Source organism: Syngnathus floridae, chromosome 6, assembly GCF_059516105.1.
Source record: "Syngnathus floridae isolate MCC-2025c chromosome 6, RoL_Sflo_1.0, whole genome shotgun sequence".
In the NCBI taxonomy this organism is placed as follows: domain Eukaryota; kingdom Metazoa; phylum Chordata; class Actinopteri; order Syngnathiformes; family Syngnathidae; genus Syngnathus; species Syngnathus floridae.
In genome coordinates this window covers 7150180-7175830 of record NC_142418.1, presented here as the reverse complement: position 1 = coordinate 7175830, position 25651 = coordinate 7150180, and the positions used below count along the sequence as shown (strand labels likewise).

The 25651-nt window shown below is 41.3% G+C and overlaps 5 protein-coding genes and 1 long non-coding RNA gene across 8 annotated transcripts; all 6 read left to right on the top strand.

Annotated features, from left to right (window-relative positions):
* Window positions 1-431: 431 nt before the first annotated feature.
* On the top strand, window positions 432-977 carry LOC148396234 (uncharacterized). Its single transcript, XR_015859178.1, has 3 exons — window positions 432-571; window positions 693-720; window positions 833-977. It is a non-coding gene; the product is annotated as an uncharacterized LOC148396234 (long non-coding RNA).
* A 1241-nt stretch (window positions 978-2218) lies between these two features.
* LOC148396233 (ADP-ribosylation factor 4-like) lies at window positions 2219-5204 on the top strand. Its single transcript, XM_088379166.1, has 6 exons — window positions 2219-2432; window positions 2925-3005; window positions 3090-3199; window positions 3739-3810; window positions 4207-4332; window positions 4414-5204. Exons 1-6 carry the CDS (start codon window positions 2366-2368, stop codon window positions 4495-4497), a joined length of 540 nt encoding a protein of 179 aa, XP_088235292.1. The 5' UTR covers window positions 2219-2365; the 3' UTR covers window positions 4498-5204.
* Window positions 5205-5514: 310 nt separating this feature from the next.
* Window positions 5515-10282, top strand: LOC148396232 (protein tyrosine phosphatase domain-containing protein 1). Its single transcript, XM_088379290.1, has 13 exons — window positions 5515-5676; window positions 5765-5944; window positions 6028-6108; window positions 6193-6311; window positions 7174-7311; window positions 7389-7660; window positions 7732-8019; window positions 8464-8667; window positions 8742-8858; window positions 8926-9027; window positions 9122-9202; window positions 9840-9950; window positions 10026-10282. The coding sequence occupies exons 2-13, from the start codon at window positions 5766-5768 to the stop codon at window positions 10110-10112; spliced, it is 1779 nt and encodes a 592-aa protein (XP_088235416.1). The 5' UTR covers window positions 5515-5676; window position 5765; the 3' UTR covers window positions 10113-10282.
* A 751-nt stretch (window positions 10283-11033) lies between these two features.
* On the top strand, window positions 11034-15399 carry LOC148396231 (ciliary microtubule associated protein 1B-like). 2 transcript variants are annotated; one of them, XM_088379291.1, is made up of 7 exons: window positions 11034-11196; window positions 12229-12343; window positions 12436-12639; window positions 12751-12858; window positions 13309-13430; window positions 14288-14428; window positions 14939-15399. In XM_088379291.1, the coding sequence occupies exons 2-7, from the start codon at window positions 12232-12234 to the stop codon at window positions 15053-15055; spliced, it is 804 nt and encodes a 267-aa protein (XP_088235417.1). In that variant the 5' UTR covers window positions 11034-11196; window positions 12229-12231; the 3' UTR covers window positions 15056-15399. The 2 variants fall into 2 exon arrangements, with proteins under 2 accessions (XP_088235417.1, XP_088235418.1); XM_088379292.1 differs by lacking the exon at window positions 11034-11196 and adding an exon at window positions 11216-11536.
* Window positions 15400-16172: 773 nt separating this feature from the next.
* LOC148396230 (ciliary microtubule associated protein 1B-like) lies at window positions 16173-19538 on the top strand. The gene is made up of 7 exons (XM_088379295.1): window positions 16173-16362; window positions 16996-17074; window positions 17434-17637; window positions 17728-17835; window positions 18190-18311; window positions 18385-18525; window positions 18813-19538. Exons 2-7 carry the CDS (start codon window positions 16999-17001, stop codon window positions 18927-18929), a joined length of 768 nt encoding a protein of 255 aa, XP_088235421.1. The 5' UTR covers window positions 16173-16362; window positions 16996-16998; the 3' UTR covers window positions 18930-19538.
* A 2800-nt stretch (window positions 19539-22338) lies between these two features.
* Window positions 22339-25650, top strand: rabl2 (RAB, member of RAS oncogene family-like 2). 2 transcript variants are annotated; one of them, XM_088379908.1, is made up of 9 exons: window positions 22339-22481; window positions 22760-23034; window positions 23105-23134; window positions 23658-23737; window positions 23821-23900; window positions 24027-24138; window positions 24224-24321; window positions 24454-24537; window positions 24672-25650. In XM_088379908.1, exons 2-9 carry the CDS (start codon window positions 22922-22924, stop codon window positions 24753-24755), a joined length of 681 nt encoding a protein of 226 aa, XP_088236034.1. In that variant the 5' UTR covers window positions 22339-22481; window positions 22760-22921; the 3' UTR covers window positions 24756-25650. The 2 variants fall into 2 exon arrangements, with proteins under 2 accessions (XP_088236034.1, XP_088236033.1); XM_088379907.1 differs by having other exon boundaries at window positions 22359-23034.
* The last annotated feature ends 1 nt before the right edge of the window (window position 25651 follows it).

The window sequence follows — 25651 nt, the reverse complement described above, 5'->3', positions numbered from 1 at the left end:
GCCTTGTTTTCATTGTTAGTATCAAGCATCACAACTGCAAAGGTAACTTCACACAATTTCCTATCCTACTGCTGAAACTTTAACTGCACTTTTCCATTTTTCACACGTACCAGCTCAGTGGCCTAGTAGTAGAGTATCCGCCTTGAGACTGGAAGGTTGTGGGTTCAAACCCCGGCCGGGTCATACCAAAGACTATAAAAATGGGACCCATTACCTCCCTGCTTGGCACCCAGCATTTAAGGGTCAAAACTGGGGGTTAGATCACCAAATGATTCCCGCGCGTGGCACCGCTGCTGCTCACTGCTCCCCTCTCCCCCAGGGGATGGATCAAAATCACGTGGAGATGGGTTAAATGCAGAGGACAAATTTCACCACACTCAGATGTGTGTGTGACAATGATCATTGGGACTTTAACTTTGACTTGACTTTAGTTAGATGCAAATGAAAAACTGACATAGTATATAGTGACAGAAATATTTGCTTGTTTTTTTTTCTTTCCCTATTCCAGATGGCATTTGCTCTTCACCTGTTGTTCCTCGTTTGTGGAATCAGTGGACTGTTCACTGGAGTCGTAAGTTATAATCTTGTCATTTTTGAACACATTTTTTATGGCGCTTAATGTTTAGCTGCAGTATATTTGTCTGTAAATGTTCGGCAGTCAGATTCTAACAACGTGCCTTTCTTCTTCAAAGGAATCTGTCAAATTGACTCCAAAAATAGGTTGGTTAATCTGAATCATATTGCAAATGAACTATTATCATTATTGTTACTATTGTCACCAGAATTGCTAAAAATTTCTTATTTTGCTCCCAAAACAACCATTGTGCTGCAGCCAATAGCTGCCCTTGAGGCTGGACTCAGTTGGACTGTAAATGTTACATTTACGAAGATGAATCGAGGTATTTTGCTGATGCAGAGGTTTGGAAGAAAATAGTTGTGATGTAGCTTTTTTACGAATGGTGATCCTTCTGCTGACTGAACAGTTTGGTCCAGAGTCAATATATACCTTGCAAACTGTCTGGCAGATCTAGATGACTGAAATCAACTTCTGATTCTCTTTTTCCTTCATTCTTGGTGGAAACACCAAAAATAATTATCATTTTTATGATAATAGTAATAAAAGCATTGTTTTTCAAGCGTCTTTCTGAAAACCAGAGGAAACTGAACAATAAAACTGTGGTTGAAATCACTGAGAAAACATACAGCCAATAAATAATCATAGTGTACACGCTTGTAGAATTGCAGCTTTAGGAAAGGGAATAAGCACTAATGGGTCAATTTTGTGTTATCAGTGTTATATTGTGTAATTTAAAACTTCCAAATAATCAAGCTCTAACAATACATGATCATTATTGCAAACTACTACTAAAGACATTTCCACCTTTGGCGTCAATTCTAATTAGATAATTTAAAAATGTCCTGTATTGTGTGTGTGTGCCCCATACCTCACTGCTGTAAATAAAACGACTTTCAACTCAAAGCATCTTTTTATTCAGTTAAATCCTGGCAGCACAGTGTACCATTGTTTAGCACGTCTGCCTCACAGTTCAGAGGTGCGGGTTTGATTCTGGCTTCCTGTGTGGAGTTTACATGTTCTCCCCGTGCATGTGTAAGTTTTCTCCAGGTACCCTGGTTTCCTCCCACATTCCAAAAACATGCATTGACCACTCCGAATAGTCCTTAGGAATGATCGTGGCCATGAATGGTTGTGTGTGTGTGTGTGTGTGTGTGTGTGTGTGTGTGTGTGTGTGTGTGTGTGTGTGTGTGTGTGTGTGTGTGTGTGTGTGTGTGTGTGTGTGTGTGTGTGTGTGTGTATTGTGTCCGCCGTCTGTGCCCATGTGTATTGGGAGGCCACAAAGCTCAGGGTGCTGTATCCGTGTTCTGATTGAGCAGTTACGTTTATATAAAATAATAAGAGGATTTACACATATATGAACATGAGAAAGAATATGAGTTTGACTAACCTAATAAAATATGTACACGTTTCTGGTTCTCCCACTTCAGGTACAATCTATGTTCTTTCATCATTTTCAAATGAAAATTGACCAGCATGATTCCAATAATAAAATCAGGTCAGACACACCAATAACAGTGAACAAATCCTAATTGTATTTAAATCCCCCCACTCGTTCATGTCACACTCCAGTCCGGTTAGTGGCGGAAATGAACTAGCAAGCTCCTTTGCCAGCTGCAAATAAAAGCCGTAGAAGAAGACAATGATGATGACGTGACGCATTCCACGTTGGCCCGGACGTGGCAGTCGGTACGGGGATTCGCCGAAATAATATCGAACATTTCTTACACCTTTGTCTTTTGTTTTAAGAATTAGGGTATTTGCGGAGGAATCAAACACCACCTAGCAGTTATGGGGCTGACCTTATCATCCGTGTTTGGTCGACTTTTTGGCAAAAAACAAATGAGGATTTTAATGGGTGAGTTGAAAAAGTACTGGTTGATGGTTAGCTTCGCTGCTCACTAAATGCTATTGTCAGAGGAGCTCTGCTAGCAGTGTTCAAGTTGTAGATCACCACGATCATGCCAGTTTGACGTAGTGTTGCAAAAATGACCGATTGTAAACGAGTATATTTTTTTTCAAAGGGAATCTGTCAGTCCTTTTTGCTCTCTCGAGGAAGTAGAATAGTTTGACGCAATCGTGATATTCCATCGACTTTTTCCAACATTAGGGACACTACCTGTCCAACTTCAGCCGTTTTCACCAAACCCCATTGTGTCAGGGTGCGTTCACGGCCTAACAGATTGTTTCATTTGTTTTTTGTTTTTGTTTTTTTATAGAAAATATATAGCCTTCCTGGTATCTGAAGCCTATCTGCATGTTCTGCTAGCTTGGCTTGTTCTATGATGTAACAACTGTCATGTCGATATCGAGCTGTTGTAACTTGTCACTTCACAATGTTCTTCCATAGTTGGTCTGGATGCAGCTGGAAAAACTACGATCTTGTACAAGCTGAAGCTTGGCGAAATAGTAACTACCATCCCAACTATAGGTAATAAAACGTCTTACCACAACCTGTTGTGCCTGTTGTTATTTTGTGTTAAGATCTGTCTTTGTTTTCTATCCTCGTGGTCAGGTTTCAATGTGGAGACGGTGGAATACAAAAATATCAGTTTCACCGTGTGGGATGTGGGTGGTCAGGACAAGATCAGACCTCTGTGGCGACATTACTTCCAGAACACACAGGTACGAGCCGTTGGACCAAACTGAAATGGCGAGTCTTGGTCGCTGCAACAAAACACACACCTGTCCATAGGGCTGCTCTTGCCCTCACTGCGTTCTTAAAACTGTTTAATGATCCCCTCATTAAGGTGGTGGATGAGCTGGAACATATTCCAGTGAGATTGGTTGCCTGTCAATCCCAGAGCACAAATGGGGAAACAACCAGTCACAAGCACATTGGCTCCAATGGACAATTAGGAGTTTTCTGGAGAGCTCATGACTCGTGATGAGAGTTTAATTTATTCTGACAATGCTGGTAACTCAAAACATTTGTATCTTAAATAGTCTTTCCTCATTAAAATGAACGTAAATGAAATGAATCAGCCCCCCCCCCCCCCCCCCAATATTATATAAGAATAAGTAAATGACAAAAATATTAGTCTATAATGATCTTTGTTAAGACATACACATCAAGTCTGAGCTATCACACCAAATAACAGTCCATCACAATCTCATGTTGTTTCTGTGGAGTCGTAGTCATCGGTTTTGCTTTCGTCTTGCAGGGCCTCATTTTTGTTGTGGACAGCAATGACCGAGAAAGAGTGGCTGAGGCTGCAGAGGAGCTCTCGAAGATGGTGGGTATTATTGGTGCTTAAATGGTAATAATACCTCTCTGATATTGTCTGTGACTGTCAGAATGGAACATTATCTCTGCACTAAATTTAAATGCAGTCTGTCTGAGGTTACAAGGTGTTCTTTCACAAGCCAGCACATGCCAAGAACAAGGTTAATGGTGAAGCAAATGAACAGAATAACTCAAAGAAATGTGTTTGTCTTAATATTTTTTTGTTTAATTATTTTCTTGTTTTTATTCATATCTAAAGAATCTTTTGAAGAATGTTGAATTTTATTTAACACCAAAGTAATTGTGGTTAATATTATTTTCATTATTGAGACCAGTTTTGAAAAAAAAATCTGAAATTGACAATACCGGAAAGCACAAAGTTCAAGACTGATATTTGTGCTTCTAGTTGGGTGAGCAAGAGTTGAAAGATGCCGTATTGCTGGTGTTTGCCAACAAACAGGACCTCCCCAACGCCCTGTCTATTAACGAGCTCACCGAAAAATTAGCTCTCAACAAGCTGCGGAACAAAGAGGTAAGTTAACTAGCAACGCCACCTTGATCCATAAGAAAGCAACCCCAGATTGCATGTAATTTAACTGCTCGCCGTTTGCAGTGGCACCTTCAGCCGACCTGTGCCACCCAGGGCAGCGGCTTGTACGAAGGACTGGACTGGCTTTCTGCGGAGCTGTCCAAGTAGATGCGGACCAACCATAAGGATGAAAGCCTGAACTTTCACACGGACATTCAACGTTTGGTCCTTCAGCCGTGGAGGACATGGCTGGCGGCCAGTATTTTTTTTTTTTATTAAATGTTTTATGACAGGGGCGGTTAAGGTGTTGTCGGATTGTCCAAGTTTCATTCTATTGTCTGACCAGCAATCTGTGAGTGTCATCATGAAAATGATGCAATTTGACCACTTGAGTAATTCCAGTCTGATATTATTAGGTTAGCGTTTCTTACGTTCTGATCAGTGGCTACTGACCAGGATTTGTTTTTGAAGTGTTCTTCCACAGCATTGCCTCTCACTGAATGGATCCAAAAAGGAACATTGTGCCTTTCTTTTCATGCTTTATGCTTATCACCTACCGAAGATGTTGTTGTGACTTTAAAAATACAAAAAAAGACTTCTTTGTACTGTTTTTCTGGGTGCCCTGTTTTCCTAACCAAGAGTCTGCTCGTAACATTTTGTCAAGGCTAGCAAGATTGTTAGATCTAACAACTGTTTAAATACATAAAATGATTCATTGTGTACTCATTGCAAAAATGATCAGCATGACAATAATTGTTGATATTTCTTTTGGTTGTAATGTTTGCAAGCAAATACTTAATATTTAGTGCGATAGGTTTTAATTCTCATGTTACCTAATTCTTGTCTAAAAAATAAACATCTTTTCTGAGACCCAATTGAAGATGAAGTTAATTTATTATTTGCCCGATTACAAATAGGTTAGTTTGTATCTAACTGCAATGCATCTCACTGAGGAGTTTCTCGTACTGTATTAACAAAAAAATAGAAAGACCTATTAGAATTTAAGTAGAACCATAACTATCATTTAATGTGTGCCGTTTGAGTCTTATCACGAAAACTAACAATGCATGAGGCTTTTTGGGTCAATTGGGATACAGTGTTTGCATGTGAATGTACAAGCACTATTTAATTGGCGTAATGCATTTATAACAGCTAATCTGGCTTAGCAATGATGGATCAGGTCTGTGCCTGTCAGCAAGCAGTCAAATGGGTCGGTGTTGAACAACAAGTGTGTTCTGTTTCACTTTTTTGCACCTTTACATGGTGTGCTTCTGTACAAACTACAATTAATTGTACAAACTACAGTTAATGGGAATTATCGTACCTCCGTCCAACACGTTTGCAAAGGTAAGTTCTGAGTTAAGTTGACAAACCAGACAGTTGTGTAGTACAGTCTGATGTTGGGTGGGGGTGCTACACCTCCTCCCCGGTGTAGGATGCAGACCCATGTTCCAGTTCCGCGACCTGCTTACTCCCAAGCCCGGGAGAACCTGGTAAGGGTGATCCCGCCCAAGCTTCTGTGTCTGCTGGCCTGCGGGGGCGTGGACTGCCGTTATGAGGGACCAGAGTGTTGGAAAGCAAACCAGCAGGTCATCCGAGGTGTTTTCTCATCATGGTAGGACTATTTCATTGTCACCTGACTAATGAGGACCTAGGGGTGCTTGATTATTTACGATGCACTCTTTCCTGAAATTCCAGGGTGACTGATGACATAATTGCCATGGCACGACCATCCAAACTCTTGATTGACAAGTATGACATCATTGAGCAATTCCAACGGTATTGTCTTGAATTTAAGTCTGAAGTCCACAACAGTTGTGGGTGGTGGCATTGTGTTCTTCTCATATATGACTTATTCCCTAGATTAAACATTAGATCCATCATAAACATGCAAATGCCAGGAGAGCATGCTCACTGTGGACCCCCCCTGGACCCCAAAAGTGGCTTCACATACTCACCCCAGACCTTCATGGAGAATGACAGTGAGATACTGTCTAGTAGAGTATACCACCAAATAGTTATTTTCAGTATTGTATGTTAGCTATGTCTCGATACTCTTGTGTAAACAACCAACGATGGCAAATATGTCCATCCATTCATTTTCTACACTGCTTACCCTGTTGAGAGTGGAGGGTGAGCTGGAGCCTATTCCAGATGATTTAGAGCAGTGGTTCTTAACCTTGTTGAATGTACGGAACACCACCAGTTTCATATGCGCATTCACCAAACCCCTCTTTAATTTTTTTTTTTCTTCAAATTCAAGGTATAGATGTTTTTTACTGGTGCACAAAATTAGCCGTGCACAAACATCACCTTGTTCAAAGAACAGAACCAACACAATGCATGAACTCGCAACAAATTACATACCTGCAAATCAGTGTGAGTTCTGCTGTTAACGAATTTACACGATGAATCAGGTGTGTTCGGACCTCCGCATTGGAGGCTCTGCTGAACCCCTGAGACCGACTCACCGAACCCAGGTTAAGTACCACTGATTTAGAGCCAGGGAACGTGGCACGGCCACAATAGATTGCTTGTCACAGGGCTGAGACATTAAGACAGACTCGCATTCTTAACACCTTATATACTCACGGGAATTTGCAACAGTTTTGTACTTCTTTGTGGGACAATATTTCCCTAGAGCCACGTCTTAGAAAAGTCTTCCCAGAAGTGCAGACTCTTACAGTTCCAAGGGAACAGCAACATTTCATCCATTTGAAGTTCTCTGAGTGATTTTTGTACTGCTACTGAATTGGATCTCATCAATTACCGGGTGTTGAGGCCAATGATTCTCTTCACTAGACCATCCAAACGATTTTATAAGCACGTGTGTTCATTTTGCAGTTTACTTCTACAACTTTGGGATGCCAGACTTCTGCGTGTCTTCCCTGGTCAACATAATAGATGGGGTAAAGGTGCTGGCCTTTGCGGTGGGGGAAGGCAGGGTTGCTGTGCACTGCCACGCTGGCCTGGGCAGAACAGGTTTGGGTTCCATCAGAAGTAACCCAGCAAGCGTGACGGCACGCAACGCACAACTTTGTGCTATGACTGCTCCACAGGTGTCCTGATAGCCTGCTACTTAATCTACACTTTGCGCATCAGTCCCAGCGAGGCCGTCCATTATGTGCGCATCAAGAGGCCTCGCTCCATCCAAACCCGAGCGCAGATCTGCCAAGTGTTCGACTTTGCTCGGCTCCTCAGCGCGCAGCTGGTTCAGTACCCAGACCTCAGCCTGCGACACGGATCCCCCGTCACCCTGCAGCACTACCTCAACCGCCAAGCGCTCCTGCTGCACGGCCAAGAGGCTCGCACGCTCAGATACATACCCAAGGTGTGGACTTGATCGTTATCTGTGTCACTAACAGTACAGCATCACTGATCCCCCTCTTGCCATCTCATCAGGTGGTGTACCTTTTGTGCATGCACATCTCCTGTTTGTCGATGGGACTACCCGCAGCTCCAGAGATACATGCTGAACTGGAGAAGAGATCAGAACTGAGGATTTTGACCAGAGTGGTGAGGGAGACCCTGGTGTCCAAACAGTTCCTGCCCTTGCTGCGCCAAGATCACATCATCGCACGAGTGGGCTCTGTGTCCTCCTGGGATGGGCAGCTCGGATTCTCAGAGCGAAACAGGGACTTGCTTCGGGACAAACGCAGCTACAGTGACTCTGACCTCAGCGTGATGGCGGTAAGTATTAAAAGATTTCACACACTCAAAAAACCAAATCACCATATCGAGGGAGACTCGAGGTCAGTGAGCGTCTTAAGATGAACAAGTGCATTTTGCTTCAATTGGCTTTTTTGTGACTTTACCCACTACAGATGGCAAAGAGGAGAATGACCATAGTTCAGACAATAGAACTGACACATGCATGAAGGTGATACACAGCTAGGTCTCCTTCTTGACTGCTCATTACAGTATAGCAGCATCTATCATAAGAAAAAAACTGTACTCAGGATGGGTGAAGATTTCATCACTTACATTACCGGGATTGTCGTGAAGTGACGATCTCCGGGGCCTTGTTGTTCCGCTTTGCCTCCACTATATAGTATGTTAGCCTCTGACTGCTTTAATTTGCATTGTTTCTAATAGGAAAAGCAAACTGTCATGCTATTGTATCGTGTCTTATAGGATCTGGAGATGGGTCCCTGGCTTGCAAAGGATGCCATAGGATCTGAACTGAGACCAGTGAGCTCCAAGACTACCCCAGCTTCATTACACCTCACCACCAACAACCGCGCTCAAACACGCGCTAAGCAGCCGAGCAAAAGCTCTGGTAGGATGTTTAAGTCTACGGTCAAAAAGGATCAATCCAAGTACAGCTCCAACATTGAGGTAAAAGCAAAACCGACTATTTAAGATTACCAATTGCGTGATGAATGCTCTGACTCAAGATTATTTCTCAATAGTTGTGCAGAAGCACACACAACGTGCGCCCGACCTCGGTGGCTCGTGCCATTGCCAAGGCAATGGCAGACCAAAGTCCACCAGAAGAATCCATTCTACAGCGGTCGTCTCTTCTACAGGTACATCTCCCACATCTGCACATTTTTATACAATATTCCAAAATCAAGTCACTCACCTTCCTAACAGGAGGAGCTGAACAGCAGTGAATGTGGCTGGGCTCTTTTGGTGACCGAGACGAATCCTCAGGTTCTCACATGCCTGCTTTGGACTTGGCTTGAGAAGCTAAAAGTCAGTCAGTGGACTTCAAGCAAAACACCCTCATGTTGATATTTAACAGTCATACAATCCGATGCTCCAACATATTTGATCCATCTTGACACAGGATCCCGTTCTTGGTGCCGAGGATATAGTAAGATTGAGTTGTGTGGAACCTAACAGGAAGCCTTTTTGTGTGCTCAAGAAGGTAAGGTATCCAATAATCTTGATATTCCTTTGTACTCGTTATAATACTTAATCAATCTTAATCACAGGAATAGGCTAACTAGCTACTAAGCTACTCATTCTTTCGTCTCTTGAATAAGTGTAGCTTAAGAGATCAGGTTGTTTTTGGGCCAGTTACTCTTTTGAGAGGCAATAATATTGGGATTTATTTTTTTTAAACAAAACAGAAAGGGGGCCCCAATGGAGCACTTCCTTTCTTGGACATGGTGGTCATGATAGTGATAGTTCTCTTCACTTCTGCTACTTGTAATAAATGTAAATCGTGAATTTGTTCCACCTAGTGCCTTTTATTTTTATTTTTTTTATAAAGTATCAATCACGTTGTTTGTTCCGCTTAGTGCTTTTTATTTATCTTTTTTTTAATAAATGATCATATATTATCACTCTGGCCTATGTAATAAATAAATGTTGAATTTAAAACTAGTAGTCGATTAATCGTAATGTATTGCAAGCAAACATTACTGAGGAAAAGAGTCTTTGACCTGGTTAGATTCTGCATGGGATGGAGCTCACTCCACAAAGTGGTCTGATCCAACTGCATTTTCAAATCCAGCAATTTCTGGTGCCAAGAGTTGCTAGCAATCCTATTGTCCTTCCAGTCACAGAGGCACACCATCTATTGTCTGCTGAGCTGTGTCAACAAAGTGACCAGCCTGTGTCCGCATAGAGAAGATGCCGTGCTGCAGCGACTGATACGAGCACTGACAAAGGTAAGCGAATAAACAGTGCAATGTTCTAAGTGAGCAAAGCCTGACAACTAGCCAATTGCCTTTTTTACTTAACAGCGACCTCAAGAGGAAATCAAAAGCCTTGCACGTTTACTAAATCTCATTAGGACCCATTTGAGGGAGAACTTTCTCAACAATTGTTGAATCCGGTGCGCCGGGAGCTGGGACGCTACACTTTGAAGTGGACCAATTGTCGATTCCATCATTCTGACAATTTTTTTTTTCTTTTGACCACAAATGGGAAAATAAACTTGTTGGTGTGATAGTGGTGCTTTTATAACAATATTAAATTACCCTGTGAACAGGAAAAAATATGGGATTTCAAAATGATTTCTTGATACATTAAAAGTGGACCATTTGGGTTAAACAATTGACCAACCAAATGAATATTATTTAAAAGAAAACATTGAGTGTAAAATAAGGATTGCTTCTGTGTTTATTACATATTACGAGCGGAGAAATGTGATCACAAGTGCAGCAACTGTTTGTAAACGTTATTGAGACTTTCTCAAAAATGTAATTAGAGGTTTAACCCTCCAGATTTGGGGAAAATAATCTTGGATAAAATAATGAATCTTATATTGACGCGGTTTCAATGTTTTTATTTATGAGACAACGTGCGCCATCCGCTGGTAATCCAGAAGTGTCGCCTTAAACACCAGTTTAGTGATCATTTGTCACATAAAACATAAAAGAATTGGGGATGCTATAATGGAATGCCAGTCGGTCAAACTTAACTTATCTTAACTTTTACCTTTAACTTTAAAAAGACGCAAGTAAAGCAATCTCGCTAGTATTTATCTGCGTGCGTCGCCCACCCGTCTTTTCTCCAATTAAACTTCCGATCCACTTTTTCGTGAGTCCATTGTGCGAACTCCACCTGACAAAATGCCACATTTCCATGTTTGTTCTAACTTTTAGACGAGGTGCCAACTGAAGAGTTGTTTGAGCGGATCAACCTGTGACGTCACCACCGGTCGGGTTGTGATTAGCGTCGCACTGTCAAACCAACACAACTGTTTTGTGCATAAGTACTTGTGTGCTGTGTTTCTCGCACACGCCACCTGAGTACAAATGGGCCGCTGGTGACACGTCATCACATTCAGGCTGTAATGATGTCATCTCCCAGCCGGGACGCGTGGGCGGCGTCAGGATGCTAAAGTGCTGGATAGCACTTTTTGTCCAACGCAAGAAACTTCGACAAGAAAATCTGGGGCCGTCCTGACAGGTCAGTCGTGTGGTTTAAAAAAATACCTTTTAAATTAACAGCTAGGGACAGTTTGTGGGCTCGAATTGCATACGTAATAACTAGAGAGCCTATGATGCGTTCAGGAAAACGGGTTTTCAAAATAGCAGGTTGCGAATTCTTAAATAAAATGTCGAGTATTGTAAATTCCTTCACTTGCATGGAGATTTTGAATACAACACGGTCAGCATGTGCAGTCGTCTCCGTGGCAACATTGCCATAGTGAAGTGGGCTGGCTCGAAACAATTTGTTTTGTAGTTCAATGAACGCACTGATTTCCGGATCAGAGGAAGACTGAAATGAGGATCGGGATTTGCGAAAGGTAAACTATTTCAACCAACATTTTGAATCCACCCGGCCCCCTTTAGAAATAACGGAATCAATACTGAACCTTAGAATAAACATTCCTTCCTAGGAGACATTTTTTTGTTATTGAGTAACAGGCGCAGCTAAGAGTTTTAGTGTAATATTTACAGATGGGTGACGTACAGGCAGGTAGTAGGGTGGACTAGTGGTGACCATCTCTCCCTCATTCTTGGTTGTAATAATGCTGTGTGGAGTTTGTATGTTCTCCCTATGCTTGCATGAGTTTTCTGCAAAGTATCTTGTCATGGATTTTTAAGTAAATTTCCCCCTGACAAATCCTTAATTTCAATAAGTCAAATATAAAATATACACAAAGTTACCACATCCCATTTGTTAGGAGGGTATGCATGCTTTGATTTATTTCTCCTCATAAAATTAAATTAAGTTGTACTTGTTTACATACAACTACAACGTAAGTGAAATTATTTATCTTGGTCTCATTTATTTTATATATCTCAAAAACCTGGCATTTGACAAGGGGTGTGTAGACTTTTTATATCACCGGTTGTGCCCTGCCAATGACTGGCAACCAGTCCAGGAAGTACCTGGACCACTCCATCAGTATTGGTAAATTGTGAAAGTGGAGGCCCTCTGGTGGTTTTCACACTGCCCATTGAATGAAAAGCAAACTTTAAGTATTTGTTACAGATAATGCCTGATGAAGAGCCTTGGGTTGGATCATGGAGGCCCCACAGACCTCGAGGGCCGATAGCTGCCCTCTATAGTAGCCCAGGGCCCAAGTATGCACTGCCTTCACTCACAGGTAGAATTTTTTTTTTATTCTCTGCTACCAGTCTTAAGATTTGTGGTAACGTAATATAAGGGTTCATTTTTTTTTTTTTGCCCTTCATCCAGGTTCATCACTACATGATCCGACAAAATACAAAGCGCCCAGTTTCAGCTTTCGGGCCACCTATGACATAAGCTCGCAAGAAATCTCGCCCGGACCTAAACACCTCATCCCCTCCAACATCACCAAAACGGGCCGTGATGGAACTCCAGCGTTTTCATTTGGCAGTCGCCCCAAGGAATTAGCGCGCACCCAAGTGCCTGCACCCAGTGAGCATAACGCACATTTCTTTCTTTTTTTTTTTTTTGCAGCGCAGCTCGGCCACGTTGGAAATGATGACATGTTTTCTTGCTTTTTTTTTTTTTTTTTTTTTTTTTCAGATCATTACCACCCTGAGAGTTCAGACAAGGTCACTTATCACTCTTCCCCTTCCTATACGTTGTCCGGGAGAGGAAAAAATGTTGTACAGAGCAACCAGACTACTCCCGGTAACATTTCTCTTTTTGACATTTCTTACACTTCTTTTGGGTTAGCAAAGAAAAAAAAACTATGTCTACAGTTCTGTACTTCTACAACACTCCAAAAGAATCATCAGACATTCTCAGATGAGGTTCACTGCTTATGTAATCAAACTTGATGAATAAAATTTGTTCTTGAGATGGTTTTGCCCAACTTGACCACACACACATACAGTAAAGATTTTCTATCATTAATATTGAACAGGTTTGATATTCATGAATATTGCCTTTGAACATTTTCCGAGCAGAGTGAGAGAAAAAAAATCTCACATCACACACGGCTCCATCACAGGATAATTGCTCAGGATAATCTTTCAGAGATTTCAGAGATATCCAAGAAGCATGTTTTTTCTGAATTTGATCAGAAGGCTGGGGTGATAATTAAATTTGGCCCGCTGCTTAACGGTTTTGTCCCTGCAGGTCCAGCATCCAACACTCTACCTCCTGTGTTTGGACCCAAAACTGTCAATATACGCGCAGCACCCGCACACTCGCTCTACGGTCGCAGTAAAAATGGCAACTTCATGGAAGACTACACAAAGGTAGAAATATTGTCTAAAACATTTCAGGCTCACCGAGCGACACAGCCAATCACAATTAAATTCACTCAGTCACACCCCCACACATGGCGACTGTCTTTCACATACATACAAACTTACTGCAAACCTCGGAACACGTATCCATCTTCAACAAAACAGTGGGCTAGCATTAGGTCTGTAAACAAACCAACAATAACTACCATTGCCACATACAATGAATTAAAAATCAAAAAGATGTGGTGAACGTACCTGAGTTTTGCTCATTCAGAATCTCTTCTGATTAGGGATGGGCGAATATTTATTACACATATCACATCGGGTCGATATCGGTGTCCAATTACTCACGATGGCGGACGATACAAGTCACTAATATCAGGGTGCCCGGTTATGGCCATTTTCTATCAGAAACTACATGGCTGACGGATCCATCTTAGCGGTCATATGCTCATTAAGATGCAATTTTTGATGTGCATTGTCATTTAGAATGCTGATGCAAACATTATTGGTTTAATTCATAAAGCTCATATCCCACTGTGAGGCAAATGTCTGGCAAATGTCTGGCAAAAATCTTATGCTGGTGTCAGAAGGAGAAAGTAATGGTATCGAAAATCCCTATTTCCCTAATTCAGTTTCCCTTTGCTCTCCTTCTGTTTGATAGTCTTCTACTCTGTTGTGGCAAATTAGTTTCAGCAAAGCTCCTGAAGTCAGTCTTTTGACTTTTCAGTCTTTTCAGTGTGCTGATGACTGGCTACTACTGTGTGTGTCTGCTATTGTACGCCAAATGCCTTCTATTGCTGATAGGTTGTTCTTAAAATGGCAAACAGTCCCTTTAACATTGTTTTTTGTACTTTATCTTTCAGTCTCCAGGCCCTGCAGCCTATCAAGCTGTGGACCCTCAAATTTACCTAAACAAATCTCCTCAGTACAGCATGCCAGGGCGCAAGTTCATGCCTCAAGGTGCTACGAGGACGCCAGCACCTGGAGTCTACCGTCCTGAGAAGGTGGGGAAGGTCTTGCTTCCTATTGGGGCCAATTATGCATTCCCCCCCCACAAAGAACAGTTCCCATGTGTCTTAATACACTGTTTCCCAAATTTTATTGTTACCATTGCACTGGTGGCACAGCTAGGGCACGGAATGAAACCAGCAGCTACTTTCCAACCCTCATACATCCTTTGTTCAAATATGCAACTTAGAACAAATATTGACTTCTGGGTGTTACTGGTAATTTCTGTAAACATTGACGCTCTTTAACAGTAGATCTCATCTATGTCCAGAATGCAAATTAATGGCACATGCAGATAGCATTTTACCATATATAGCTACTTTAGTTTATTTTCCTTTCATTTCACACTTGATAGAGGCAGGCAGACGTAATTTGTATACAAGTGGTCCATTTTTTGAAGGAGAAACCAGAAGCTAAATGTTCTTACTTTGTCCAGAGATTATTTGTATACAAGTAGTCAATTTTTGTAGGAGAAAGCAGGAGCTAAATGTTCTTACATTGTCCAGGTCACCACCACACATTCCAAAGCGCCAGCCTTCACCTTTGGACTGCGTCACTCGCAATACACCGTATGCCCCATCATGGATGCAGACAGATACCAACAGTCATTGTCCTTTCTTTGAGCTGGGGGATTTCAACACCGTGACATCAGATGAAGCAAGGAGGCCAAAATCAGCAGATGAGATTTGTTGATTGGATTTCACAGTTCAGCGTTTGCAATATTTTGTCTTGTCAAGCATTTAGTTTGGTTAGCATGTGATTTGCTATTGTGAATGTTGTTCACAATAGCAAACAGGTGAGAAATGTCCTTTCCATCACATCCTACTGTGGCTCCTCAAATAAGGCTTGTTAAATCTCCCACATATGCATCCAGCAGGTCGCACTTGTGATTTCATTAGTGTTAGAGAAATTAACTACATTGTGTTCTACAATATTTTTTTAATAAAAAGAATAACAGTGAAAGTAATTATTTTTCTTAATTATTTTGGTACAGTACAGTACTGTACAGTTGCTGTTCGGTAAACATCCATCAATCAGTGTAATGTTTTTTGGTCCTGAATTGTTCACACTCATTCTTAATAATGGTACAGGTGATGTTTTAAAAGCACTTTACTAGGTTACTTCAGAATGGTGCACAAGATGTGCAAAATGAGTAAAAATGGCAAATGGCCTTGCCACTTCCTTTTTTTAAAAAAAAACAAAAAAAACACACAATAAAAAGTTGCTGAAATTCTAAGTTTTGTCTGGCTCTCAAATCATTTTGGGCTTAATTGTACTCCACTGTATTTGTAATGACTGCCAAAATCAAGTACATTCTGTATATTGCAATGTACAAATGAATGGAAACACTATGTATATAGTATATGTGTATCTACAGTATAATGTAATTTACAGGTGAATCATGTGAAGAATGCGGAATAAAAACTTTTTCAAATGAGTCCACGTTGCTGACGTCATTTTAGTACAGCTCTGACAGGTACATGCCAGGGGAGTACATACGTCAGCAGAATTGAGTAACTCTAGTCTCCTACTGCTACTTCTACAGTTTAATACAAACCAATGGCGGCGATAGACACAAGGACACATTCAAACATTTAAAAATGAAAATGAGTCATTGCACGTAGCGTTTTTGTTGCTATCACAGCGTCATCTGCTGGATGTTTTGAGTAAAAGTAGCCCATCGTTCCCATTTGCCTGCTTGGCCTGGGAGTTGATGTCATTACGTCATTGCTACTCATAGCATGTGCGCTGTGTTTCGCTCGCACGCCACCCTAATCCAAAATACATCATCATATTTGGCCTCTAATGATGTCAAACGCAAGGGCTGACGTCAAGATGCATTTACTTCAGGAAAGCAATCAGTTTGGCTAGCATGTGATTGCATTCGACGTGTTCCAATTTTACCGGAAGTCCAAGAGAGCCGTAACAGGTTAGTTGCATGTAATGTTCTATGGCAGGGGTGTCAAACTCATTTTTTTCACGGGCCGCATTGTAGTTATAACTTCTTTCGGAGGGCTATTATGACTGTCAACCCAAATAAATGTATGAGCACCTCATATTATATACAATAAAAGCTACGAAACAAACTGACAAATAACTCGTTTTCAAATCAGACGAGTAAAAACTGGTCAAATATTTAAAAAAAGAAAAGAAAAAAAGATTAAAAGTGAAGACAATTTGCAATTCCAGTAATGACACATGAACTTGATGTACAATTTGTCTTAACGGGCCACATAAAATGATGTGGCGGGCCATATCTGGCCCCCGGGCCTTGAGTTTGACACCTGTGTTTTATGGTGTATACCTGTATTCGCCAAATTAAAAGTTGTTTTAAATTATTTTACTAGTTGTTGAGCATTCTATCATATTTTCATAATTTGAGGCAATACAAGTTACTGGAGTAATCGGCTTGTAAAAAGTACAGTATGGAAAGCTATTCGTAAATGCCACTCCTAAATAAAGACACCCGGTGAAGAGACTTTAGATTAAATAAATTTGTATTTAATTCCATTTGAGTTGTCCAATAGAAAGGAAACTATCAACTCATGTCTTGTTTATGTAGGTCATGCCTGACGAAAACCCTAAAGTTGGTGGGGTGGTGGGGACCAAAAGAGCACTCTATGCACTTCCTTCACTCACAGGTATGACTCGTCATATATTTTTCTCAAGTTGTTGCCTACGTCTTAATGCAAACCAATCAGTGTTGTGTTGAAAACATGCAAATTATAAGATTTCAGCAGGCTCCTAAAGCCGTTCAGCAAGTGCAAATTTGAATTGCATGTAAATTTGAGAGCCACGCCCCAAAATGCAGGCTGGTCAGTCACAGCAGATCAGGCTAAAACTACACTTTGCTCGCTGCTGTTGAATTTATATATAAAAATAGTATGCAGCCTTCTAACAAAAATTGCACACTCACGTGAGGTCAAGCTACTCCTACTAAGATTTTGCTAATATTGTTACAATGAGTGCTAACATCTGTACCTTCCATTTTCATCTGAAGGCGCTAATAACCACGATCCGACAAAAAACAAAGCGCCAAGTTACAGTTTTGGCCATACCTGTCGCTTGACCAAAGAGCACGTTTCACCTGGACCTGCCCATTTTATTCCCTCCAACATCACCAAAAATGGCCGCGATGGAACACCGGCATTTTCATTTGGCAGACGTCGTAAGGATTGGGCACGTGACGAAATCCCTGGGCCCAGTAAGAAAAACAAATGAATATCGGACTGTGGAGACGATGTCTAGTAAACGAGATTGAAGCAATTGCATCTTTTTCTTGTCTTTTTTTTAGACTGCTACCACATTGCAAATGCAGCCAAGGTCACATTTCGTTCTTCACCTGCGTATACGTTGTCTACTCGGTGGAAACAAGCAATGCTAAGCAACCAGACCACACCCGGTAACATTCTAACTGATAGATTTAGTAACAATCAGAGGCAGCTAGGTAGAATTGCAAATAAAGAATTGCTTTACAATTTCAGAGTTATGATGAGACATAAAAGTTGAAATAGATGAATAATGACTCCAGCAGTGATTTAGCATAGCTTGACTTGCCTGGACATGTTTTAGTATTTTGCCAAATTGTCTCTCTTATAGGACATAGATGCTATAGCTCACTTTTTGTCTTCAAGTCACCTCCACACATGGAGGGGCTGCGACCCGGCATCTTCTCTTGATCATCCATTCGCCGCTGACCTTTAATACTGATAATGGTCTATGTATGTCATACTTCATATTCTGCCTGTCACTGCAGGCCCAGCATCCAACATGCTGCCTCCTGTCCTGGGATCCAAAACTGTGAACATTCCCGCCGTGCCCTCACACACAATGAGTGGTCGCAACAAAGTTGGCAACTTTTTTAATGATTTGTCACAGGTAGACATATGCAAGACCTTTTTTTTTTTTTAATCTAAATTCGTCCTAGTTTAATTGATACATCCTCCTGCAGACTCCAGGCCCTGCGGCCTATCAAGCTGTGGATCCCAAAACTTATCTGACCAAACCTCCCCAGTACAGCATGCCAGGACGTAACTTCTTGCCGACAAGCTTTACAAAGACGCCAGCACCTGGAGTCTATTGCCCTGAGAAGGTTGGATGGATGGATGGATGGATGGATGGATGGATGGATGGATGGATGGATGGATGGATGGATGGATGGATGGATGGATGGATGAATGGATGGATGGATGGATGGATGGATGGATGGATGGATGGATGGATGGATGGATGGATGGATGGATGGATGGATGGATGGATGGAGTCACTTTTAATATCTTGATTGATTGATTGAGTCACTTTTAGTATCTTACATTGAAGTAATTGCTAGACAATGCTATCAATATTGGATTCTTTGACTAAAGACCTTATTTGTTCTAGGTCAACTCTACACACTCAAAAGCTCCAGCCTTCAGTTTTGGAAGACTTCATTCAGAAAACACCCTAATCCCTCTTACGGACGTGGATCGTTGTCAAAAGTCTTTAAAGCTCGTTTAATTTCACACTGACAAAAGTGGTAAAAGGCAGCTAGTGGGAATGAAACTGAGGGGTCAATTGAAAGATGACATGCACCTTCTGCTTTAGACTCAGCATCATGTTGAGTCACATAATATTAGTAAACACAGGATAGATAACTTGATTATGTCATTTGTTGTACTATATTTGTCATTTATTTTTCTTGAGTGCTGGTGTCGGGTGAGCTGAAGTCTATCTCAAATAACTTTGGGAGAGAGGCCAGCGACATCCTGGATTGGTTGCCAGCCAATTGCAGGGCATACAGTATATAGACAAAAAAAAAAAAAAAAGGTGCACTTACGCCCCCCAGTATGGACAATTAAGGTTTGTCTGTGAACCTAACATGATGTTTCTGGAATGTGGGAGAAAGCAGGAGTGCTTGAAGAAAATTCATGCACAACTCAAAATTGATTAACAGATGTGCAAATGTTTTCTAATGAAATTCTAATGAAATTGTTTATTTTTGTCTTACATACATGAAACCCCTTCTATTTTGAGAAAGAAAATAACATGCCACACTATCATTTTAAATGTGTACCTTTGTGTATCTCTGCTCTACAATATTTTGAAATAAAAATTATAGGGCAAATATTTTGTGCATTTGTGTTTTTTGTTTTGTTTTTGAAATCCTGGATTGACAAACAAGTAACAAGTGACTGACAAGAAAATATTTTAATTTAAACAAGGTGAAGAATGTTGTTCAACAACATGTAAAATTGAATACTGTAATACTTAATGATGGGAAAATGGAAACCGAACATTTTGGCGGTGTACCTAATAGAGCGTTTGAATGATGTCACAGATCAAACAGCCAATCAGAAAGTGGGGGTGAGGGCGGGTGTGGCACGTTTCACTTAAACCAGGGGTGTCGACCTCCAGTCCTCGAGGGGCCGCGTTCCAATATATTTTCCAAGTTACCCTCATTAAACTCACCTGCGTGAAAAGATTTTGTTCATTTTCACGTTCTACAGGAGCTAAAACTTTTCACACAGGTGCACTTAACGAGGGAATCTTGGAAAACATGTTGGAATGCGCCCCCGAGGACTAGAGCTTGACACCTGTGACCTTTGACCATGGTATTTCCCTAATAAAGTGGCCTGTTATTAGGTACACTTGAAAATGGCGGTGTACCTAATGGAGTGTCCGAGTGACGTCACAGATCAACCAGCCAATCAGAAAGTGGGGGTGAGGGCGGGTGTGGCACTTTTCACTTTCCGTGAAGCTTTGACAATGATTTTACCTTATAAAGTGGCCTGTGATTAGGTACACCTGAAAATGGCGGTGTACCTAATGGAGTGTCCGAGTAACGCCACAGATCAAACAGCCAATCAGAAAGTGGGGGTGAGGGCGAGTGTGGCACTTTTCACTTTCATTTGAGCGTTGACCATTCTAAAGATTCAGTTCACTTAAAAGAATTGGAATGCACATCACTTGTACAAAAGAGTGCAGACGGGGCCACCTTATGTATTTATACATAAATATTTGCATTTGTTTGCATATACGTACACTTATGCAAAGCGAGGTTCCAATCCTAAAAGCACATTTAGATACATGCTCACACCTGGAATCGATCTAAGTTCTTACGGAGCAAGAGCCCGTGTCACGAACCGGTCGGTATTTTCTACCTGGAAACCACCACCCGTCTGCACTCTTTTGTACTAGTGATGTGCATTCTAATTCTAAGTGAACTGAATCTTTAGAATTGGTTCACTCAAAAGATTTGTTCAAAAGAATCGTTCACCAAATCGTTCGCTACACTTTATTTATTTGTACTTTTATTTATTTTTACCTCGTGTAGTGTACTTATTGAAGTGTTCATGAAGTGTCCCTAATCACAGGCCACTTCATTAGGAAAAAAGTTTAAGTGAAAATGAAAAGTGCCACACCCGCCCTCACCCCCACCTCCTGATTGGCTGTTTGATCTGTGACGTCACTCGGACACTCCTTTAGGTACACCGCCATTTTCAGGTGTACCTAATGACAGGCCACTTCAATTGGGAAAAATCATGGTCAAAGCTTCACGGAAAGTGAAAAGTGCCACACCCGCCCTCACCCCCACTTTCTGATTGGCTGTTTGATCTGTGACGTCACTCGGACACTCCACTAGGTACAGCGCCATTTTCAGGTGTTCCTAATAACAGGCCAATTCATTAGGGAAAAATCATGGTCAAATCTTAAATGAAAGTGAAAAGTGCCACACCCGCCCTCACCCCCACTTTCTGATTGGCTGTTTGATCTGTGACGTCATTTGGACACTCTATTAGGTACACCGCCATTTTCAGGTTCGTTCACGAAGATTCACGAGTGAGTGAAAGATAGCATTGCTGCTATGCCAGCCGACACACGTTATGCCGACATTGATGTTTTAATTTTGTATTTGTTGGATTGTAGTTGATGGGGATATATTCTAACAAATGTGTTTGTGTTTGAATAAAAGGTTGAAAAAAAATCCGTTATGCCGACATTTGTTATTTTGGGGGACACCAACTCATATAACAACGTAAAACACATGCATATTGACATATAAAGCAGTTAACCAAATGTCTGATTTTTATGTTTTAATTGGCGAATATAAAAACAAGGAATAAAACACCAGACAAGTTTTAACATAAATGTTTATTTAAACAAAACATAATAAATAATAATAATCATAATAAAAGTAAATTTCAAACCAGCAATCCAATGTGAAATTGAAATAGATATATTGGATAACAATATTTAGGCGTGTATACGCATACACGTTATTTTAAGTGTTATAAAATTAAGATTACCCAAAGAGAAGCATAATCTCCCCGTTTTTGCATAACGGCGCATCGCTTCATGCAATAAAGTTAGCCGTTAGCTTGGAGAAAACGCGCATAAAAGAAGTGCTGTTTCAGTGAGTAGTTCTTTCTTTCCTTGGAAAATCGTAAATCCACATCCTGGTTTACATAGTACACTGACTGATCCGTTGATGCACGGGAAGGCAGTTCACCCATTAACTCGTTCGCGAACGGGAAAGTCAGGATACGTTCCCTCACTGATCCGTTCTCGCAATGAACTGGAAATGCAATTCACTCACTCATTAACTCGTTCACTCACAAATCCGTTCAGTTGGTGAACGGGAAATACAATTCACGACTCGTTTGTGAACGGGAAGTTACGTCATTTTCTTCTTCGTTTTGTTTTACGACGAGGTGGCACCAGCTTCAATGTGCATTACCGACACCTACTGGTTGAAGTCATATGAACTGAAAAAAGAACGAATCACTTCAGGAACTGATTCGTTCCCGCTCGTTCACTGAAAAAAATTGTTGAACGATTCGTTTGAACAAATCTTTTGAGTGAACTGCTTCTAAAGATCCAGTTTACTTAAAAGAACTGGAATGCACATCACTATTTGACACCCCTGCCCTATATGGGGTATGTCAAAGGACATTCTATCAGGCACTAGCACAGACTCCCAAATCAAAGGAGGGGGGTCCTTTAGGCGTCCCCGTTGCGTAGAAACACAAACCGCCGCCAGCACGGATTTGTAAATTTACGAACGGAAAGGTAATAGACGTGTGCCATTTTCACATCGACTACTTTACAAAATCAAAATACAGATATATATACATGATAAATAATGGCAACGTGGTAGTAAAACGTAACTCAATATCCATGGTAACTGAATTCGGTTCCTCGGGGCGAGCCAGTTAGCAAGTCGAACTGCACAATTACATACAAAATCCGCTCGTTCTATTAAAAAAAGTGTCCTCAGATGCCGTCGTTATCAGACTGATTTCATTTGAGCTAAAGACTAACTTGACTAACAAGTCAAATGTACACAGGCGAAATATAACACCGCCCGTTCAGTCTCTGCTAACCAGTCGGTGGACAGAGTGAGCCACTACTCTTCGCTAGCTTGGGAAGCTATTTCGCAATGTCGAAATCGTCTTAAATCGAAGTGGAGGTAAAAGCGCACACAAAGAGAAAGAGGAGGAAGAGAGGAAATGGCTGCCGACGATGATGACAACAACATTCCCGAGCTGGACCAAAAGAAGTACGACGCGGACGAACAAGTGAAGATCATCTGTCTGGGCGACAGTGCAGTCGGCAAATCCAAGTATGTTGTCAGAAAAACAAACAAAAATGTGTCATTGTGAACTTGTTACTCTGACATATTTCTTCTTCAGGCTGATGGAGAGATTTCTCCTGGACGAATAGTATCCTTCATGGAGGTACAACCACTATAGTATGCAAGGACAGCATGCACATTACATTGCCTTATGATATATACCATAGGCATTGATATTTCCTGTAGCTTTAACTGTCACAACACATATGGAATTGGCCCAGACCACTTACATAACTATATCGTTAGCCAATTAGCATAATCTCCTAGTTATTTTGGATGTTTTAGAGAAGAAGAGAAGAAACAAACAAACAAAGAGCTCCCATTGCCTCAATTTAGCCTTTGCTGATTACCATGACCCAGATGTAGAAGCGACACTTACAGAAAAAACAAAAAACAAAAGTCATAGCAAGCACAAGTATTGATGCAAAAATACACTGTACAAGTAGGCATAGTACTCACAATCTATAGTTAAGTGTAAGTTCTCTGTCCTGTGCAGTGTAGTCCACAGTTTCCACTTTGCTTTACATGGGCCACTTCCCTCCAAAAATGAGCCAAGCTGATTTGGTCCCTGGGAAAAGCGGCATTTAATAATTCCTTAATTTCTCCTTCAGTCATCCTCAACAGTTGTCAACGTACGCGTTGACACTCTACAAGCACACAGCCACTCTGGCCAACAGGACTGTGGCTGTGGGTATGTTGTAGCACACACACATACACACCCACACCCACTTCTTGGTCTCAGCAAGTTGCAGTTAACGTTGACTTGATCAACAGATTTCTGGGATACGGCTGGCCAGGAGAGGTTTCATAACATGCACCCCTCATACTTTCACAAAGCACACGCTTGCATCATGGTAAGACACATGCATTCATCATTGAGCAGCTACATTAGTATGTTGTTAAAATATTATTTAAAACATTACCTGCACACCTGGGCCGGATTTGCACCCTAAACTTTCTTCTCTTGTTTCACGCGTAAGGTTTTTGACGTCCAGAGGAAGATCACTTACAAGAACCTGGCCAACTGGTACAAGGAGCTGAGAGAGTACAGACCCGAGATCCCCTGCTGTGTGGTGGCCAACAAGATCGACGGTGGGTCTCCATTGTTTTCTAGCTCCGCGTAACTAACAATGACAATGACAGCTCGATGACCTCACCGGTACATTCCCATCTGCAGCTGACATGAAGGTGACCCAGCGAAGTTTCAACTTTGCCAAAAAGAAAGGACTCCCTTTTTACTTTGTATCTGCTGCCGATGGCACTAACGTCGTTAAGGTATGAGGTCTTGTGTTTTTTAATGCAGGTGGATGTGGTCCCATTTGCTTTTTCCCAAATGGCTATAGTCCTAGCTGCTCCACTCGGCCGGCATGAGCGTTGGCTGCTTTGATTTCTAACTTGTCCCGACAGATGTTCCGGGAGATGATCAAGCGAGCCGTGGAATACAAGCAAAACCCTAGTGACTTCATGGATGAAGTCATGCAAGAACTGGAGGCAAGTTGATGCTTTCCACTGCTGGTAGTATGAAACCAACATCTTAACAAATGTCTTAATAAGAAAAAACAAAACATGCATAAAGAATTATTTACTTGTATTTCAACACAATGATGATATTGTATCTTTCGTAGAAGTTTGAGCTTGAGAAGAATGAAGTGCATTCAAATGCGGAGGGCGGTGACGTCAATAGGGAGGAGAGCCCAGAGTTGCCCTGACCAAAGTCCTCACGTAACCATCATCCTCTGTCCTGAAGCAGTATCATGACCTCTGCTAGACTTGTGCTTATGTATTGCTGGTAGACTCGGGTCCTCGATTTACGACGTAGTTCCGTGCTTATGTCGTAACCCGCTATTGTCAGTCACTAGCCTACGCTAATGCAGCAAATACGGTGGTAACTGAGATTGCAATCTCATGTCATGTGACCATGTATTTTTACACCTCTGTGCAAACAAGTTCATTGTGTGCCATACATACCCTTGAAATCGCGCATGTTTGGGACCTCTTGCAATTTGTATCCAGGTTACCTGCTGGAAGAATTGAAACAGTGCGTTGTTTACCAGCTTCATATCTGAATAATAGTTTGAATGTTATCAAGAGCTGGAAAACAGTCACAATCATGTTACTAGAATTGCAAAATGTAAGGACTATTCAAAATTGAAAAGTTTCCATGGGAATTAAGGAGGATTTATGGGAATAAACCAGAAATTCAGAAGATTGACCCTTCATATGAAACTTGAGGCGGGCTATAGTGTCAGTGTCTCCATCACCAGCTCAAGCCAATTGGCCAAAGGACAGCTCCTATCTCAGCAGCACTGTACCTGTGGTGAATACTTTATTTTCCAAATTCCCATGGTATTTTCCAGATATTTTCCACTCCATAGCAACAGTACATGTCACCATGTACCATGAACCACTTCCGCTTCTTTGTTCCGGGTGTTGTTTTGGCTACATTAGTTTCAGGTTTCACAGCCTGTTTGCTAGCAGCAGTTTACTCAAATCATCAACAATGTCATTTTCATACTGGAAAACAAAGAATGTAATTTTTATTTCAACAATGTCAATAAGTTGTGTAAGTGTTGTAAATTGTGAATAAATGTACCAAGGCACTGAC

Coding starts and splice junctions, on each gene's coding strand:
- LOC148396233 (XM_088379166.1), top strand. CDS start 2,366: ATGGGGCTGACCTTATCATCCGTGTTTGGTCGACTTTTTGGCAAAAAA. Junction 3,006..3,089: donor AACTACCATCCCAACTATAG/GTAATAAAACGT, acceptor CCTCGTGGTCAG/GTTTCAATGTGGAGACGGTG. Junction 3,200..3,738: donor ATTACTTCCAGAACACACAG/GTACGAGCCGTT, acceptor TTCGTCTTGCAG/GGCCTCATTTTTGTTGTGGA.
- LOC148396232 (XM_088379290.1), top strand. CDS start 5,766: ATGCAGACCCATGTTCCAGTTCCGCGACCTGCTTACTCCCAAGCCCGG. Junction 6,109..6,192: donor ATCATTGAGCAATTCCAACG/GTATTGTCTTGA, acceptor CTTATTCCCTAG/ATTAAACATTAGATCCATCA. Junction 9,028..9,121: donor CTTGGCTTGAGAAGCTAAAA/GTCAGTCAGTGG, acceptor ATCTTGACACAG/GATCCCGTTCTTGGTGCCGA.
- LOC148396231 (XM_088379291.1), top strand. CDS start 12,232: ATGCCTGATGAAGAGCCTTGGGTTGGATCATGGAGGCCCCACAGACCT. Junction 12,344..12,435: donor TGCACTGCCTTCACTCACAG/GTAGAATTTTTT, acceptor CCCTTCATCCAG/GTTCATCACTACATGATCCG. Junction 12,640..12,750: donor CACCCAAGTGCCTGCACCCA/GTGAGCATAACG, acceptor TTTTTTTTTCAG/ATCATTACCACCCTGAGAGT.
- LOC148396230 (XM_088379295.1), top strand. CDS start 16,999: ATGCCTGACGAAAACCCTAAAGTTGGTGGGGTGGTGGGGACCAAAAGA. Junction 17,075..17,433: donor TGCACTTCCTTCACTCACAG/GTATGACTCGTC, acceptor TTTCATCTGAAG/GCGCTAATAACCACGATCCG. Junction 18,526..18,812: donor GAGTCTATTGCCCTGAGAAG/GTTGGATGGATG, acceptor TATTTGTTCTAG/GTCAACTCTACACACTCAAA.
- rabl2 (XM_088379908.1), top strand. CDS start 22,922: ATGGCTGCCGACGATGATGACAACAACATTCCCGAGCTGGACCAAAAG. Junction 23,901..24,026: donor AAGCACACGCTTGCATCATG/GTAAGACACATG, acceptor TTCACGCGTAAG/GTTTTTGACGTCCAGAGGAA. Junction 24,139..24,223: donor GGTGGCCAACAAGATCGACG/GTGGGTCTCCAT, acceptor TCCCATCTGCAG/CTGACATGAAGGTGACCCAG.